Source organism: Oreochromis aureus, linkage group 9, assembly GCF_013358895.1.
Source record: "Oreochromis aureus strain Israel breed Guangdong linkage group 9, ZZ_aureus, whole genome shotgun sequence".
In the NCBI taxonomy this organism is placed as follows: Eukaryota; Metazoa; Chordata; class Actinopteri; order Cichliformes; family Cichlidae; genus Oreochromis; species Oreochromis aureus.
In genome coordinates this window covers 26,394,944-26,411,891 of record NC_052950.1, presented here as the reverse complement: position 1 = coordinate 26,411,891, position 16,948 = coordinate 26,394,944, and the positions used below count along the sequence as shown (strand labels likewise).

Genomic DNA, 16,948 nt, shown 5'->3' with positions numbered 1-16,948 from the left:
GCATGACAACATTTTTCCTATTATTATTATTATTGTTACTTCTGTTGTTGTTATTCGTGGGTGGGCGGGGTTACTAGTGAGCTCATCCTCCCCGAGTTCTCCACAGGTGATTGGTGGCTTTCACCGTCCAATCACAATCCGCCTGTAAAGTGGTTTGGTGGTCACTTTGGATCGGGTTTTTTTTTTTTTTTTTTTGGTCGAAGTAACCTAAGCTAACTAACCAAGTTTTTCGTCAGCGACAGGACATCTCCTCCTTTACCCTTGCTTTGGCTTCCAGTGACCTCTCTTTTTGCATTAACGGCACTTGCAGACATATAAAAAGAAACTGAATATCCTTCTGTTTTTTTCCTCTGAGGCGTCCTAGAAGAGAGCTAACAAGCGTTAGCATTAGGCTAGCATGACAGCCAGAAGAACAACTGCCACCATCACCATCCTCCTCCTCCCCTGTGGGTTTGCTGGCATCGGGTAAGTTGCGAGTCAAGCTCAAGCTAGTTTTCCCCGTGTTGTATCCGTGGGAAGCGAAAGTTGTGGCTTTAAAGTCACTTGCGAGCTCAAATGAAACTGTTGGTGGGCTGTCCGCAAACTGTTAGCTGGCTGGTAAATGGCGCAGGGTCAGGGTAACTGGGCTAAGCTAGCGTTAAGCTAGCATCTATATCGCTGTTCTTTGTGCAAGCAGCTGTGTGGTCTTGAGAACTGAACGAATTAAAAAGCCCTCGAAAACTCATTTTTCCGGGGTCGAAGCGGTGCCCAATTGCTTGTCATTTGCTAAAACGATACCTTACAGTTTTTTTGCTGTCGTGTCCTGCTCTGTTTACCCCTCTGTTCCACCATATATGGCTTACTCTACTGTGTACTCTATTGCAGGAGCAAAACTTGCTCCGTGTGCTTCAAAACAGTCCAAAGCCAATGGATATGGGAAAATTCATCCGTACAAACGTTTACTTGGCAGCGTTAGTGTATACGTAGGTAGCAGATGTAGAAATTGTCGAGGTTTTCTCCAATGTAAACATGCACACAGAGTTAAAGTGTCCTATAGAGAAAATAATCTCACAGCAGATGCTGAGATGTCTTCTGGGCTTAGAAATGATATTTGTTTCCAGTAATAACTTCCAGTAATAATGATGTTTATAAGCACTTCTTTTTTTGACTCATTTTGTTTCACAGGCCTCCATTATGGTCTACAGATGTGAGCCTATGTCTCCCAAATGGATGATGATTATTGTGACCGAAATCTTCGCCTGGATCTTGTTTTCATCGCCACAAAAATTTTCACCCATTTCTTCAGGTTATTTGCGTTTCTTCTTATTTTCAGTGATTTTGACGAAGACTGTAAGGGGAGGGTAGTTGGTTTCCATGGTTTTCTTCCACTTACCCAATTCAGGGTCGTAGTAGGGCTGGGGCCTATTCCAGTTGTCAGTGGGCAAGAGGTGGGGTACAACTCTGGCCAGGGCTAACACAAAGAGACATAGATTCACATTTATGATGAATTTAGAATCACCGCTTAATCTAACATCGATTTCGCTAGTAGCAGGTCTGAGATTTATGGATTGAAGGCCTTGGTGAGGACTGGCAGTGGCCCTAGGTCAGACAGATCCTTGTGTACTAATGAGGGGTGTGAGAACTGGGAAAAGTGGGGAGGAGGGTGAGGCATAAAAATAAGAACAAACAAGCTGCAGTGCAGGAATGATCAAGGAAATCAAGGAAATGGAACAAGCCAATGTATCTGTAGAGAGAAACCAGGCATGTACAGGGAAAACATGCAAACTTCACACAGAAAGGCTCTAGCTGGTCTGTGCATTCAACCCCATCCACTGTGCCTCCTCCTAATATCTGTATTAATCCTGTAGTTTTTAATGAAAACTGTAAGCTTCCCATTTTGTATTCCTCAATATTGTGCCTATTCATTATAGTATATGTAGGGACTCTGTGGTGTAGAGGTTTTACAGAGTTGGTTAACAGCCTTATCTTTAGCTTTATAAAGTGAAGAAATCGAAATCGCTCCAAACACCAGCCTCTCAGATGCTTCTGTCAATATCGGAGTGGCAAAGCTCTGCTTTCCAGCATCCTGAGCAGATTTTATCTATTAGCTTAGTTTACTGATGGGTCAGTAAGGCAGCAAAGGATCAGGCTGGTTTGCTTTATGCAGAGCGGTGAATGCATCACGCACAGGATAGAAAAGAAAACACAGTATAGTTTGGAGCTTGTCTAAGTAAGAGTTCATATTCAGTTTCTGTATTGAGTCTTCGTGTATAATAGTACATGTTTGCATGCCGAGAAATCAGCTTGGAGCAGTAATATTAAAAGTAACAAGTGCTGTGTTCATAAAGCCAGAAATATCCTTATTCAGGCTGCCTACTTTCTAGATCAAATATAAAAATGGAAAACAAGAATTCATGCAGCTAATGGCTTAAAGGTCAAGAATGAAGAAGCTATTGCATTTAATTACTGTTCCATTAAATGAAACGGACCAGCAAATGTGCTGTGATAAACATTTGCTGAAATGAACAAATTTGGAAGTTGGTGGCTTCCCTGAATTCTTTCAGCTCGCTGACAATGATGCACCAATGAAAGTGAGAAATGTGTCATCTAACATTTGGTCAGATGTAAACTACATCTCAGAAGGACCAGTCAGGGTGGTAGGTTTACTTTTCTGCAGCATTTCCTGTACTGGCAACCGACAATGAGAAGATGAAGCTTTGCTGAGATGAAACTACAGTTAATCACAGCAAATTGACACTTAACAAATTAAAGCATTATATGCACCAGTGTATTTTTGTTTCTGTTGCCAAAAAAAGGCATGAAACATTGTTGTGGTTAAAACGGCATGTATGTACTCATTAGAAAGAGTTATTGCAGCACTCTAGGGTACTTCTTATTCTTCCTGGCCAGGCACCAAAAAGATGATGCACATTGTCAAATATGAAATACACAGTAAGGGTCACTTAGTAAAGTAATGCACTTGAAAAATGACTTAAATAAGGGCGCTTCCTGGATTCAGATGTTTTTCTATATTGGGATGTAATCACTTTGTTAGGTAGACCTTTTCATTAGTAGTAACTCAATGCATGTAGGCATGTAAACATGGCCAATGCAACCTACTGAAGTTCAAACTAAGCATCAGAATGGGGAAAGAAAGATGGTTTAAGTAGCTTTGAACCTGGGATTGTTGATGCCAGATGGCCTGGTCTGAGTATTTCAGAAACTGCTGATGTACTGGGATTTTTCCACACACAACCATCTCTAGGGTTTCAGAAAATGTTCACAAAAGAGAAAATATCCAGGGAGCAGCAGTGCGTTTTGTGACAATACCTTGTTGATGCCAGAGGTCTGAGGAGAATGGCCATACTGCTTTAAGCTAATGGGCAAGGTAAAAGTAACTCAAATACCCAGTGGTTACACAGAGCATCTGTGAATGAACAACACGGTGAACCTTAAAGCAGATGATCCACAGCTCAGAAGACTACACTGACTGTAACTCTTGTCAGCTAAGAACAAAAAACCGAGCCTGCAGTTTGCAAGTACTCACCATAATAGGAAAGTAGAAGTTTGGAAAAATGTTGCCAGGTTTGAGTCTTCATTTTCTGATGTGACATTTGGAAGGGTCACAAGTTGTTGTAAACTACATAAAAGTGTGGATCCATACTGCTTTTTATTAATGGATCAGGATGATGTTGTGTGGGATATTTTCTTTGGGCCCCTTAGTAGTAACTGAACTAACCTGGTACTGACCATATTTATCCCATTATGACCAGTGTGCCCAGGGTGCACTGCTCTTCATTTTTGTTTGTTTAAAGAGAACACTACATAAAATAACACAAATAAGGCCAGAATACATATTTGTTTATTGCTCAACCTAAACCAGTTTTGTTCCTGTTGTTCACCTTCTAGATCATTTTATATATATTCTGTAGTATTTGGGCGTAACGTTGCGACTGTGATGACGACACATCGGACTACTTCCTGGCTCTGACCATGTTAATACGTTTTGTGCATTCGCATGAACACAAGACAGTCCAGTTATAATTAAAACTGTAGTGTTTGCACCACAGGGTGGCGATATTTGCAAAACAATTCACTAATTGATACAGCATGTTCTGGTTGTTCATAATAATTTAAACACACGATACAAGTTTGAAGAATTGCGTCCTTGCTGTGCTAGAAAACACCCGTGAAACCTCAGAGTTACGGTGGTGTGTCAGTCGTTAATACGATCTGTCTATATGTGGCGGCATAATGAATGCGTTACGTCCTTTTTACATTTTTTTTTAAATATCTATATATATTTTTTTTAAAAAAGATGTAAAATATATGTATTTTTATACGTCAGCATCAGCCTGTCGTATAACAGGATGAGAACATCCCGAGCCTAGTAAGTTCACATCCCATCATCAGCATCCAGCGTTTTTGCCCCCGCTGTCGATTCAGCCCCTCCTTCCTCCCTTTTCTCGTACCCCAAGGGTCTCGCGAGCGCGCACGCGTGCGAAACTGCGTGGGAATGGCTGTTTGTGTGATCGAGGGGGTTGGGCCGCTTGGAGCGAGCGGTGAGCTGCATGAGTTTGTAATGTCCGCCATGTTGGCAATGGCGTATTGAACCGGGGAGGAACAGCGGTGTCTACGAGAGAAAGAGACCGACAGAGAGCGATCGAGACCCGGGCCTGCCCGGCTCTGTTCGCGCTGCTACAGACCCAAGCCCGCCCTCAATCGACCGGCTGACTCTCAGAGACCGTCACAGATTCATCCATGAGAACTCGAGGCAGACCTGCTGTTATTCCTAGCAGATCGAATAGATTTATGCTGCATCTTTTATTATAAAAATGAGTAAATTGTCGTTTCGGGCACGGGCACTGGATGCTAGTAAGCCCCTGCCCGTCTTCCGCTGCGAGGATTTGCCGGACCTGCACGAATATGCCTCAATCAACCGGGCAGTACCGCAGATGCCAACTGGGATGGAAAAAGAGGAGGAATCGGTATGTTATTTTATTGCCGCCCGACTGGCGGTGGATCTTTGGCGGCATTTTCATAGCGCGAGGCGCCGCTATGTTGCCTGCGCAAGCTTGTGCAAAATGGCCGCCATATTTTCTCTTTCGTGCGCACGATGGAGCTCGATGAAAACTGAATTTTACTAAGCCGTTTCACCACGAGTGGTTGTATAAGGTTGCAATACTGTGATATTTTATTGGCAAGCCGTGTTGTGTCCGTTTATTTCCTTTTAAGCAGTACCTGAATGCACAAAGAAGTCACGTGACCTCTATCTGTGCCACCATTTTGTTGACTTTCTCGTTGGTAAAGGCGAGCGGGATAGGCCTTGGACGTGGTGTACTTTTCGTTAGCAAATGCCAGGGGGAGACACTGAGCCTTCAGCCCCGGTTGACAGCTAGGCGCCTCGTGTTGACAGCCACAGCCCTGCCATGTGTGCTGCCTGTTTCGCGGAGAATGCGGAGTTTAAAAAAATAAATCCCAGAGCTCTGCTTTCTGATTAATAACTGCACACCTCTTCACATATACGTGGTGCAATGGCTGTAAAATGTGTTACGACATGCATGGTGTAGCCATGACTGTGCTATTCCTGGGGAAGTTTCATTCATGTAGTGCAGCACGAGGATGTAGTCTTCATTTCTGGAGCCATATTCCAAGTATCTTATTGGTTAGAAGCGTCGATGGCAAGAATACGGTGACGATAGAAAAGTTCAGTTATGTTCCTGAAAATTGGGCTTAGCATAAATTACTCTTATGAAAGTGCCTTATTGCAACTACTTATTTATTACTTGAATTTCCTTCATAATTGCATGAGTTTGGCCCACCGAGATATGCCTGTACTGTGGTGTTAGTCTGATTTTTGTTTTTTAACACTGTAGTATATTGTTCTGCTTTTACTCACGTGTTTTGAGATAACACATATTCAAATTATATCCAAATACACATTTTTGCATTTGAATGAAGACGGATTAGGCTATGTTTTGATCACAAAGCCTTTCATTTAGAGTTTATACCTGAAATGAAAGCTGTTTTTCTGATTGTAGACAAAGTTTAAGTTGCTCATGCATTACCTGCTCATCTGGTCGGCTCCACTGAATTTTTCTCATTCACTTTTGTACACCCCCTGAGATGCCTCAGCAGACACAAACATGATCCACAGATGGGATGTAAAGCAAGTTGAAATCCTGCTTTCATACCTTCCTCAACTTACTGTGCACATACACAGCAGAAATTACATAACAGTGTGATAGAAGAGATAAAGAGGACAGTTTTACTACAAGCCTGTGCGTGGCTTAGCTCCCTGACCCACATCCTGTCCAGCAACAGTGGGGTGTTGTTGCACTGACTAAATACCCAAATGTTGGCTGAGAATTATGTTGTTCTAACTTACCAGCAGGCACAGTTTGAGTGTTTGTTGCGTCACAATGCATATGCATGACTTTGTCTCTTTAATTCAGAATTTTAGCTTGCGAGTGTAACCAGAATCTAAAGCAGGTGGAAGTTTTTGTTATTGTTGTTATAATATAATCAAGGGATTAACTTCATCAGCAGTTAAACCTTCAAACCTCTGGTGAGCAATTAACTTCTGAAACAATCTGTTTTTGTAATGCAACAGGACATCTTTGCTTGCACCATGTCCTGCATAGTGTAAATAGTTTGTGTTCCAGTGGCCGTTACCTTTACACTCACACTGAATTGTTCCATAACGTCTGGGGAAGTTAAAAGGTAAATCTGTAAGCCACGTTTTTGACTACAAAATTAAAATGCTTTAGAGATGGACTTTGTCCCTGTGATGCCACAATTTATTATTCACAATACATCAGCCAGTAAATCCTCCTGTCTTTAATTATAATTTACAGAATTGCCTCAATCTTTTATTTAGTATGACGCTAAGTCAGCAGGAAATGGTTTACTGATGGAGGGGAAGGGAGTTGAGGCTAGTTTTTTCCATCTGTAACAGTAGACCGCCTTATTCACCTAGAGAAGTCGCCCCCTGCTGGCTGTGAGGTATCCACTTTTCAGTCCTGGAAGCTACATCTATCCTTCACACTGTTTGCAGTCATGATTTCTCTTTGTGTGTATTTATTAACACACAAAGTATTGAACAGTTTGTTTAATCGACTAATGGTCTTTGAGTGATTTCTAAAATTTTCACTAATTTCTGGTAGTGTTACTAAAATGTCTGGCACAGTGAAATTGGATGCTACTGTGCAAACAGGAGAAACATGTAAAGCCAAACAAAACACAGCCACCAAAATGCTCCGTGTGGATCTCCTTCAGAAAAACCAAATGGACAAAAATTATGTCTGGTGCACACTACGTCCATAAAACTACCATATTACAGCTCGACTATAGGGTCATTTGACAAGTATTAGGTATGGGCATGTGTTAAGTTAACCTTTGTTAAATGTGAAATGTTAATACTTTTGAGGGGGCTGGCATTCGTGACCACTTTAGCTTTAAATTGAAAGCACGTCTCCCTCCCCCATACTAATCGTATAGTACTTATGCACCTGCGTGATGCCGTGTTTTGTGAGGGTTGATATTGAGCAGCATTGTTTCTCCACTGAATTTTGAGTGTTGTTCAACATAAATCACTTTTTCTCATCTGTGGAAAACTAGCAGTACTTGTGGATTTTACACAATGTGTGTGCTTGGATTTACTGAAATGCACCACCCTCACTTCCTCGCCTTCCTCTGGGCACGTTGAGCTGAAAACACCTGCTGGAGGCCACACTTTTGTTGCCATGGCAACTTTTATTGGAGTCATCTATTTTTCTTGGGAACATTTAATGGAGGGAACGCGTGGTGCTGTGAAAAATAGATTTTCATTTGTCTCTCCTCGATCTGCATCTGTGACCGTGACAGAAAGCAGAACTGCCACTGAGTCCCAGAACATTTTGTGTGGGAAGAACAAGAGAATCTGAGGTTCAATATTAGATCGTGTTTTCTCGGGTGAAAAGCTGTTAGAAGCTACTTTGTAGCCAGTTGTTTTCACTATTTGTGCCCACTTTGCACTAGAAAAAACGTTGTCTGTACCAAAATAATAAGTCAAATGCATACATTATGAAGCATACAGTGTGTTAATACATGATCATGAATCATCATATTCTTATAAAAAGAACAGTAAGCCTACTAATTAGGTATTAGAGTAGCTTTGCATGATCCACTGCTCAAGCTAATTCTTTGCAGCCCCTTAGTTCGTCCTTTGTGTGATGCAAACTGTGCAAGCTCCTCTAAATTTAAACCAGCTTTTTTCTTATTGGCTGCATCTTACAAACAAAAGGCTTGACCTGAAGTTGGGAGTGGCTGCTGTGCTCAGCCTAAGCTGTTTCCCTGATATGACCATATGAGAGAGATCTGCTTTCACTGACATCATGCAGAGCCAGAAAAGAAATTGTGTTCAGATAAGTGTGAAGCCTGAGCGTCAGGCCTTGTATGATACTTGTAAATATCCTAAACTCATCATTTGAACATTTAGCTTTTTGTAATATGCTCATTTCATCATTGTAACTTGATTGTACAAAGCAGGACGTAAAAGTCCCAGTTTCTTATTTTTACCTTTTTTTGGAAGCAAGACCATAAGGACAAGTAATTTTCAGCATCCATAAACTGTCAAAAGTTCAAACAGCATAATGGCACGTCAACTTGAAAGTTTGGCTAACACAGGCTTTTGCTGTAGGTCCCGTAATAACCTGGTTCACTTGTTCTCATGTGCCATTCACAAAATCCTTTTATCCCACACTCGCCCAACTCCTCTGCAGAGGAAATCCCAGGCTGTGAACCATGCTTGTGAGGATCACAGCTGTGAAAGATCAGGATATCTTTAGGTCAGAGAAGGCTCAGGGCTGCCTGCTGCAACCTGCCGAAGCAATATCCTTTATAGAAGCTCGCAAAGGCAGGTCTGGGCCAGGCTCAGGTTTAATTGGCACCTTACGTGCACGCTTTATGCAGGTTCCTTATCTCACAAAGCTCCTGGGTTCATCTGCATGTCAGACGGTAGGGTTCAGAGAGGGCAGTTTCTTTGTGGCGGTTTTATGGGCAAACGCATCCTTCACTGTGCCAGTTAAACATTGGATCATGTAGTTTACATAAGCTCATGTCATGTCAGTAGACAACGCTTTGCTAAGCAGTACTCTCTAAGCTGTAACAGTTGCTGAGTAACAGTGCAGACAACAGTTAAGTACATTTTGTAAGAAATGTATTTCAGTTGAATACTAGTTTGGAGTGGTTTGATTTCTTGCCTCATTGTGCTTCAATTTTTGCTTGTAATTATCAATACAGGCTGGTGTTTCAGAGACTTAAACTATGCTTTTAATTTAGATATGAGAAGTTTGATCTAAAATGTGCGTGCAAAGCTTATTGTGTAACTTTTAACGTTTTAAGTCGCTGATCTCAGAGAACCACAGCTTCTGCAGTTTTGGTTTAACCCAGGAAGGACTTTTTAAATGTACAATGACACAGAGCTGTTGGCTAATTTGCAGGAAGTTGTGTGTTTGTGGGCAGTGAACATGGCTGTGTGAAATTTTTAATAAGTGTGCCTGCCCAGTCTGCACACACTCGCAGCCAAATCTGGCGCTTTGTTTTTGCCCTGACCCTTCAATTTGTGTAACTGTGCCAAATTCAATCTTGGTTGAGAGTGCTATTCAAGCTTTAGATTGTGATTAAGTTAGTGCTTGGTAAAAAGTTGTGTATTTCTCTCTTGTGCTCTTTTAGAGCCTGCGGCAAGCAGGAAATGCTGGGATTTAGGACGTTGTGGATGATGTCTAAAATCCTCAATGGTGAACGCTTTCACAGTTGACACAATAAGATGTTTTCTTTGCGTAGACGGCGCTTGATGGCTTTACAAGGGGCAGATGGTTCAGCTCTGGGCACATGCTGTGTCCTTTGATGCCAGTTCACAGCTCTGATATGGTTCCCCTGTTACTCCATGCAGAGCTCCTCATGGCTTTGAATTATATTTAAGGCAGTTCAGACACCCATGCAAGTGTGGAAGTGTATAAAACTCAGTCGTTGTCAGGGAACGCTTGTTTGTGGTCATATTTGCCAGGCACAGTTGGTATCTCTTAACATTGACCCATATTTCAGAATCTAGCCAATAAACTGTAGTTGAGAAAACCTGTGTGAAGTGTAAAATGAGTAGGAGCTCTGTTAAAATACTTGTTAGAGCAAGACGGACCTCGAGTTGGTTTGACTTGATTGGCCGTCTGTTGCATCGACCACAAATAAAAGGCCTACAGATATTGTGTGCTACAGAGTGAGCGTGCAGTGCTAGTAAGTTGCAGTGTCTTTGATGCAGATCTTAATGCCAGGGCATAAGCGAGAGCTTTGCTTAAACACCTGTCATTTAGTAATAACACTGCTTCTGAACACCGAAGAGCAGTATGCTGTTTGGAAAATTAAGACACTGTTTTATACAGGGGGAAAAAAAAGATTCATGTTTTTGTGGGATTCTTCTAAACAACATATATTTCAGGTAACTATCAGTTGTGTAATATGAAAACATTTTGTACTTGCTGAGTTCAAGAGTCAAACCGTCTGAGTCATTTGCCCACATTTATGCTTCTGCTGCCAAGTTGGAGTACCAGATTTGCAGCTGAAGAAACTTTGCAGGTATTTTAATACGATCCACTGGCTCAACATAGGCAACAGAATTTCTGTAAACTTTTTTTTTTCCTCTCTCCATTTGTTCCACCTGAGAGGTGCAGTAAATAATATTGAGTCATTGTTGTGAGTGATAGTGGGGTTACCTGAGGGGTGCTCAAAATGAGGTGTTTGCCACAAAGCACATGCTACAAAGTCCAAGTCGGCTGACTGTGAAGCTCACCTTTCCAAACTCATTGACATGGCAGTGCGCTTGCTGATACTCCTACGCTGTTCTCCTGCTGATGATTCATTTCTCTGAGACATCATTACTGTGTTGGCATACATTATATAGACATAACAAACTATGATAAATATTATGCTTTGCCTGCCAGACAAGCCTAGACAAATGAATTGAGATTAGGTTTAAAAATGACAGCTAAGAAATGCCACACAAACACTGAAAGATAATGAGCGAAGGGAACTGAAGAGGATTCACACCCAGGAGGTGCAGGATGTTCAGACGAGAGTGGGTTTTTTTTTTTTTTAAATTTATTTATTTATTTTGACCCGGCGGCTGACATGTTTGTCCCTGACTTTGATGATGAATACACCCTAGAGGAAGAGGAAATGTTGGCAGCACCATACGAAGCCAGTGAGGGTTTCACAAGGGAGGGAGAGATGACCATTCATGTAGCAGGCCTTTCCTGTTTTGAAACATTTTGTATTTGAACAACTGCCATCATGCTTTGCACTGACAAATAAGATTGCAGTAGCTGATGTTTATATGTTAAGCGTAAATTTCTGTTTTTCTGTGTTTATTTCATTCAAAGGTTAGTGTGATGAAGGGATTGTAGACTTTAAACTGGTTTCCAGGGGGTTTCCTGCCTCTTAAACAGGCATACGAAAAGCTGGATTTACAAAGCTGAGTCTGGGGTTCCTTATTTAACAGAAGTCTGTGATTGTGCTTGTATCTGTTGCTGTTTGATAACCAGCGATGGCGTTTATGCTTCACTAAATGAAACCCAACTAAGAAAAACATTATTACTATCCTGGTGTTGATTTCAAGGAAGACAAAAACTAAATCCTGGTTAATTTTGGGTGTAATACTGAGTATAGATTTGTTTTTCTGGCACAACAAGATGTAAACAGTACCTCAGTTTACTATCAGCCAAAATATTTCAAACATCTGCATTGGCTCAGAATTTCACAATTCTTTATTTCACAGTGTGACAGATGTTTAAAACCAATCAGTCGGAGCAATAAGCAATGCCAATGTTTTTTGTATTATTTCTTCTGTGCCAGGGAACTAAAGAAATTCCCAGAATGAAAACAACATTTAGGCAGCGCAAAATTGAGCCAACACAATAGATAAACATCAGCCGCTGCCATCTTATTTGCCAATATACTGATGAAAGCCAGCCAGACCATAAACATTGGCCAGCCTAAGACATTTGCAGAAAAAGGCTAATGTCAGCCAGTCCTGACGTGCATCCTTTGGTTTTACATACGGATACTCGATGTTATGTATATGAAACATTTCACAGCTCTGTCCTCGCAGACCTTCCTCTGGAGCTCTTCCAGTGAGAGGTTTAGGCTGTAATTTCTTTAATGTGAGAGGTCTGAGGCCACAGATCACATTTATTATCCTGTTAAGTACAATACTTTAAGCACTTGGCTTTCTTTAGCATCTGGACTGCCTATGGTTATTAGTCCTGTGCAAGCACAGCGAAACGATATCATGCACCTCATAATGAAACAACTTTTGGTCTGAACTAAATCACTCATGCTCATTGTTTCCATTACACACTGTTGTACATGCATGCAGATGCACAACAGAATGAAATGAAGTGGAGGGGGGGTGGGAGAGTGTGATGTGTAAAATGAGTATTGAAGTAATTAAAAGATTTTTTTTTTAGTTTGCTTTCTTAAAACATCTGGATTACAAGTTCACAATCCGGAGTCTTTTTTTTTTCCGTCTTTTTTTTAATAATTCCTTGCGTACTAATGTCTCTTAACAAATCAAGAGACTGATCACTGCAGAAGTCTTTACATTTTTTTTTCTAAACAGCAGCTTCTTTCTCTCTTTCAGGAGCACCATCTCCAGCGGGCCATCTCGGCGCAGCAGGTATATGGCGAGAAGCGGGACAACATGGTTATCCCCGTCCCCGAGGCGGAGTGCAACATCACGCACTACGAGTCCCTCTACCCTGGGGAGTTCAAAATGCCAAAGCAGCTTATTCACATACAGCGTGAGTAGCAGGCTGCGTGCAAGTGGATTATCTTCTTAGCTGTGTTAGTGGTCTGTGAGCATGTGGTGATGTTGCCGTTTGGCTGCACCGGATGGCTTCAGGGTGTTTATCCTGCTGATTGAGAGATTTTAGTGTTTGTGGTTTTGATGAGAAACCTGTGAGTAATTAGAAGCACTTTTCTAAGAGATGTGTATTTATATTGTATGTTTTGTTTTCTGGACGGTTTTCTGAAAGTTAGAGCTTTTTCATGTGGACATAATATTGACACACACAGTTGTTGCTTTTTTTCTTAAGAAAACTTTAAGATCAAGTCTTGTTGTTTGGCATTTACTGTAGCCATTAAATGTACTGTTTGCATTAGCGAAATGTCAAACTTTGAGACTGCTGTTGCAGATACTTTCACCATAATTTGGCAGTCATCTTAACATTTTAAATGTAGGGGCGGTGAGGGTAACACTGCAAGCTTTTCCAAATGCCACTGGCTTTGACAGGTTAATGTGTTGATTACAGTGGCTCTGATAGTGGCTGTGCAGTAAACATCTTATTTTTTCACCCAAGGGCCACAGTAGTGACAGCCACTTTTAATTTATTTTCTGCAGAATCTCAATGTCAGATTGGCAGGGCCAAAAAAAAAATAAAAATACAAAGCCAGGGGCAATATTTATGTTCAAATAGTAGATTAAATTCACATCTCATATTTGTCCTAAAGTGTTCCTTATTGAATGGGTGAAAGCACACAACTAAACTGAAGCACAGCGCTTTGTTATGATAAAATGCTGTTTATTTTTTGAGCAAAGTTCGGCTGCACTTGGCTGAAGATAAAGGCTTCAGCAGTTCATATCCTATGGGTTGTGTTATTGACATTGCTTGAAAGGCACTGTTGCTAAATACAAAATGATGGTGAATTATAAAGTCTCTGTATTGTAAGCCTAGGCTTTGCTGACTGAAATGTGTCATAGTCATCTAATATTGATTCATCAATTTGATACACACTGCAGCCTCTGCTGGTATTGTTCAGAAAAGTGATGTTTTGTTTAGTTCAGCAGCCTCATTCCTGCAATGTCTTTGAAATATTGTCTTGGCTGCATCTGTCTCTCCAGTAACCAACTCTTTTTTTCTTTTTCTTTTTTTCTCACAGCTTTTAGTTTGGATACAGAGCAGCCAGACTATGACCTAGATTCAGAGGATGAGACGTTTGTGAATAAGCTGAGGAAGAAAATGGAAATCACTGCCCTGCAGTTTGAAGAAATGATAGACCGGCTGGAAAAAGGCAGTGGACAGCAGGTATATGTAACCCTGTGTGGGCAAAGTATTGCTTTGCATGGACACAAACAAGTCTTTTTATTCACTTTACACTGAATAAAATGTACCCTCTGAGTCACTTCTTGCATTACTCCATTATGTTTCATAACTTGTATTTTAGTCATTTGAGAGGCCTGTCAATCCCTTTGTCAGTGGTTTCTTTAAAAGTTACTATTTCTGACTAATAAGCAGTTCACGTGACTTTGAAAAAGACATAATATGAGTTTATGTGATGTGCCTGAAGGCAGCGTGACTGCTTAAAATCTAAAGCCTTTGTCTTGTTGTGTCTTGATCTGTTCATAGTGACTGCTTGTTTAAACCAGCTGGACTTAATTATTACACATAGCTGAGCACTTATTTCCAGAATGATGTGGCTCAGGCCACTAGACTAACTTGGTCTGGCCTATGTTGCTCTGTAGCTTGTCAGTCTACAGGAAGCCAAACTGCTGCTGAAGGAGGACGATGAACTGATCAAGGAGGTCTTTGACTACTGGAGCCGGAAGAGGAAAACCAGCAAGGGTGGCTGCCTCATCCCCAGCGTCAAGCAGGAGAAGAGGGATGGCTCTAGCACCAGCGACCCTTATGTGGCCTTTCGCCGACGAACAGAGAAGATGCAGACTAGGAAGGTAGGACTTTCTAGCCAAACAATGAGTAAGATAAAGGCAAATAAAAGGACATACATTATGCTGACCTACATTTTATGTACATATTTGAGTTGTAGAAGTCTACTGGGGCTTCACCAATCCAACTTTTGAAGATAAAAACTCAGAATGCTTGTATTATCTTTTCACCAACGTAGAGCTGGGCGATATAAGATTTTTTCATATCACGATATGTTTTTTTTTTCATTTCAGGCCGTAACGATATATATCACGATATAAGCCAAATAACAACATTTGTAAGATGTTTTACAGAAGAACAGACAAAATTGACTAACTTCTGTCAATATCAAATAAACTGAGAACTAAAAGGAAATTCTCAATCTCTCCTTGTTGTATAGCTTAGCTTTTCAAACAGTTTTAACAGTTACTTTAGTCTGACAAAAGCCGAATGACGAATTAGCGCTTTCAGTCAGAGATTGAGCATGCACCGCTTTATTGTATATCCAGACTTGCTTTCAGCACAATTTACAGTGCGCGCTACTCTGTTTTTTGTCAGACTTGAAATAGCTGAAATACCTTCACACTACGGAACTTCTGTGGCCTTTCCGTTCGACAAGCTCTCCGGCATCGGAACCATCATCTGTTTTCTCTTCGATAACCTTCGGTCACGCTCTCGGTTGATTTTTCTCTAGTCAGCACACTCATTTCCTCCATTACCCGGGCGGCACGGCGGCTGGCTGCTTCCCAAACAAATACACACGTGCGGCTTGGCACTTGTGCTGTACATAACAAGTCACGTGACGTGACGCTGCGGCTGTGATTGGTTCGGCTCTGCGCTACTTAATTTGGATTGGCTGTTCTTTTTTTGTTTTTTTTTTTAAGAGCGCAAGAGAGATGAGGCCTATCGCAATAGTTTAATTTTTCTATCGAGAAAAAGTTATTTCGCAATACATATCGTTATCGTTTTATCGCCCAGCTCTACACCAACGTAATTATATAAGTAGTTTCCATGGGTTTTGGTATGGTCTAAACATACTGGCTTTAAAGTGGTTCAGATGAGGCAGATAAATATTTTGTCCCTACAGTAGTGTTCCCCTAAGATGAAAGATGAGCAGTTGAATATTTCCATACCTTAACCTTTTTAAAGATTTTCAGTTAAAATGGAAACTAATTTGAGGTGGCATCCGCCAGACACCTCATGGAATGAGTTTATCACAATATTTAACTCACAGTATGACATTATTTTGGTGTTTAAAAAAGATTTTTTTAGATTTTGTGATTTGCTGACTATTGCAATAACATTGTGATTAATCACCTTTTTTCAATTGCAGCTACGGTTCTGTATTGATCCAGTATTCCCAAGCAAAATATTGGAATTTAGATTTCTGACACTGAATCATCACTGCTCCATTTTCAGAATCGAAAGAATGATGAGGCCTCATATGAGAAGATGCTGAAGCTGCGCAGGGACCTGAGTCGAGCTGTCACCATCTTAGAGATGATCAAAAGAAGAGAGAAGAGCAAGAGGGAACTGTTGCACCTCACACTGGAAATTGTGGAAAAGAGGTAAGAAAGTTGACTAAACTGCACCTTGTCAGACAAGTAGTTGCTATAAAGGAGACCTTTTCACTTTTACTCGCAAACCGCATGCCCCACTTATCTGATTGGATGAGATTTTCAAAAGCGGGTCATTCAGGGTAATGGCTAACGGCTGTGCCCTTGTCCTGTTTTGGGAATGCTTTCTGATAACATCTTAAGAAGCTGAGATGATAACAGCGTGGTGTTTTGGACAGTGTATGTGGTGAACCTCCATATTTGATTGCCCTGTTGTTTACTTGCCAAGTCTGAAATTCAGCACAATGCTTGTCTGCATGACCGATCATACAAAAGACAGCCACATATTTTCTGTAAGGCCAGGCTTCACTGCTCCTGTTAATTGGGGTCACAGTTAAATGCACTTTTCCATGCAAAGTTCACCTTGTTTATTCAGTAGTGTTTGGACCACATTAGCTGAGTGATGTCTGGGTCCTGGTCAAGGCTTTGCTTTGCCCAGTCTTTTAAGCAGTACAGTGGACTGTATCTCTGTATTATAAAATATAAACTTTGTGTTTTCCAAACTCCATTTTGGATTGTCCCCCCTCCACCCCCCAGTGGAGCCTTTGCAATCCATCTAAACATGACATCCGAATGGAATGAATTTACTCTGAAAGTAGCTGTCAGCGTGAGCTTAAA

General features: G+C 41.1%; 1 protein-coding gene across 4 annotated transcripts in view; it reads left to right on the top strand.

The window, feature by feature from the left end:
* Positions 1-144: 144 nt before the first annotated feature.
* Positions 145-16,948, top strand: part of LOC116324426 (enhancer of polycomb homolog 1-like) — a 34,879-nt gene continuing 18,075 nt past the window's right edge. Inside the window, exons 1-6 of one of the 4 annotated variants that reach the window (XM_031745014.2) lie at positions 145-465; positions 1,165-1,285; positions 12,653-12,812; positions 13,951-14,096; positions 14,534-14,740; positions 16,134-16,282. In XM_031745014.2, the coding sequence (XP_031600874.1) occupies positions 12,713-12,812; positions 13,951-14,096; positions 14,534-14,740; positions 16,134-16,282 (602 nt within the window). In that variant the 5' untranslated portion in view covers positions 145-465; positions 1,165-1,285; positions 12,653-12,712. Of the gene's footprint in view, positions 466-1,164; positions 1,286-4,469; positions 4,968-12,652; positions 12,813-13,950; positions 14,097-14,533; positions 14,741-16,133; positions 16,283-16,948 lie in introns of those variants that run through there. The other 3 variants (XM_031745015.2, XM_031745013.2, XM_031745012.2) reach the window with 3 other exon arrangements.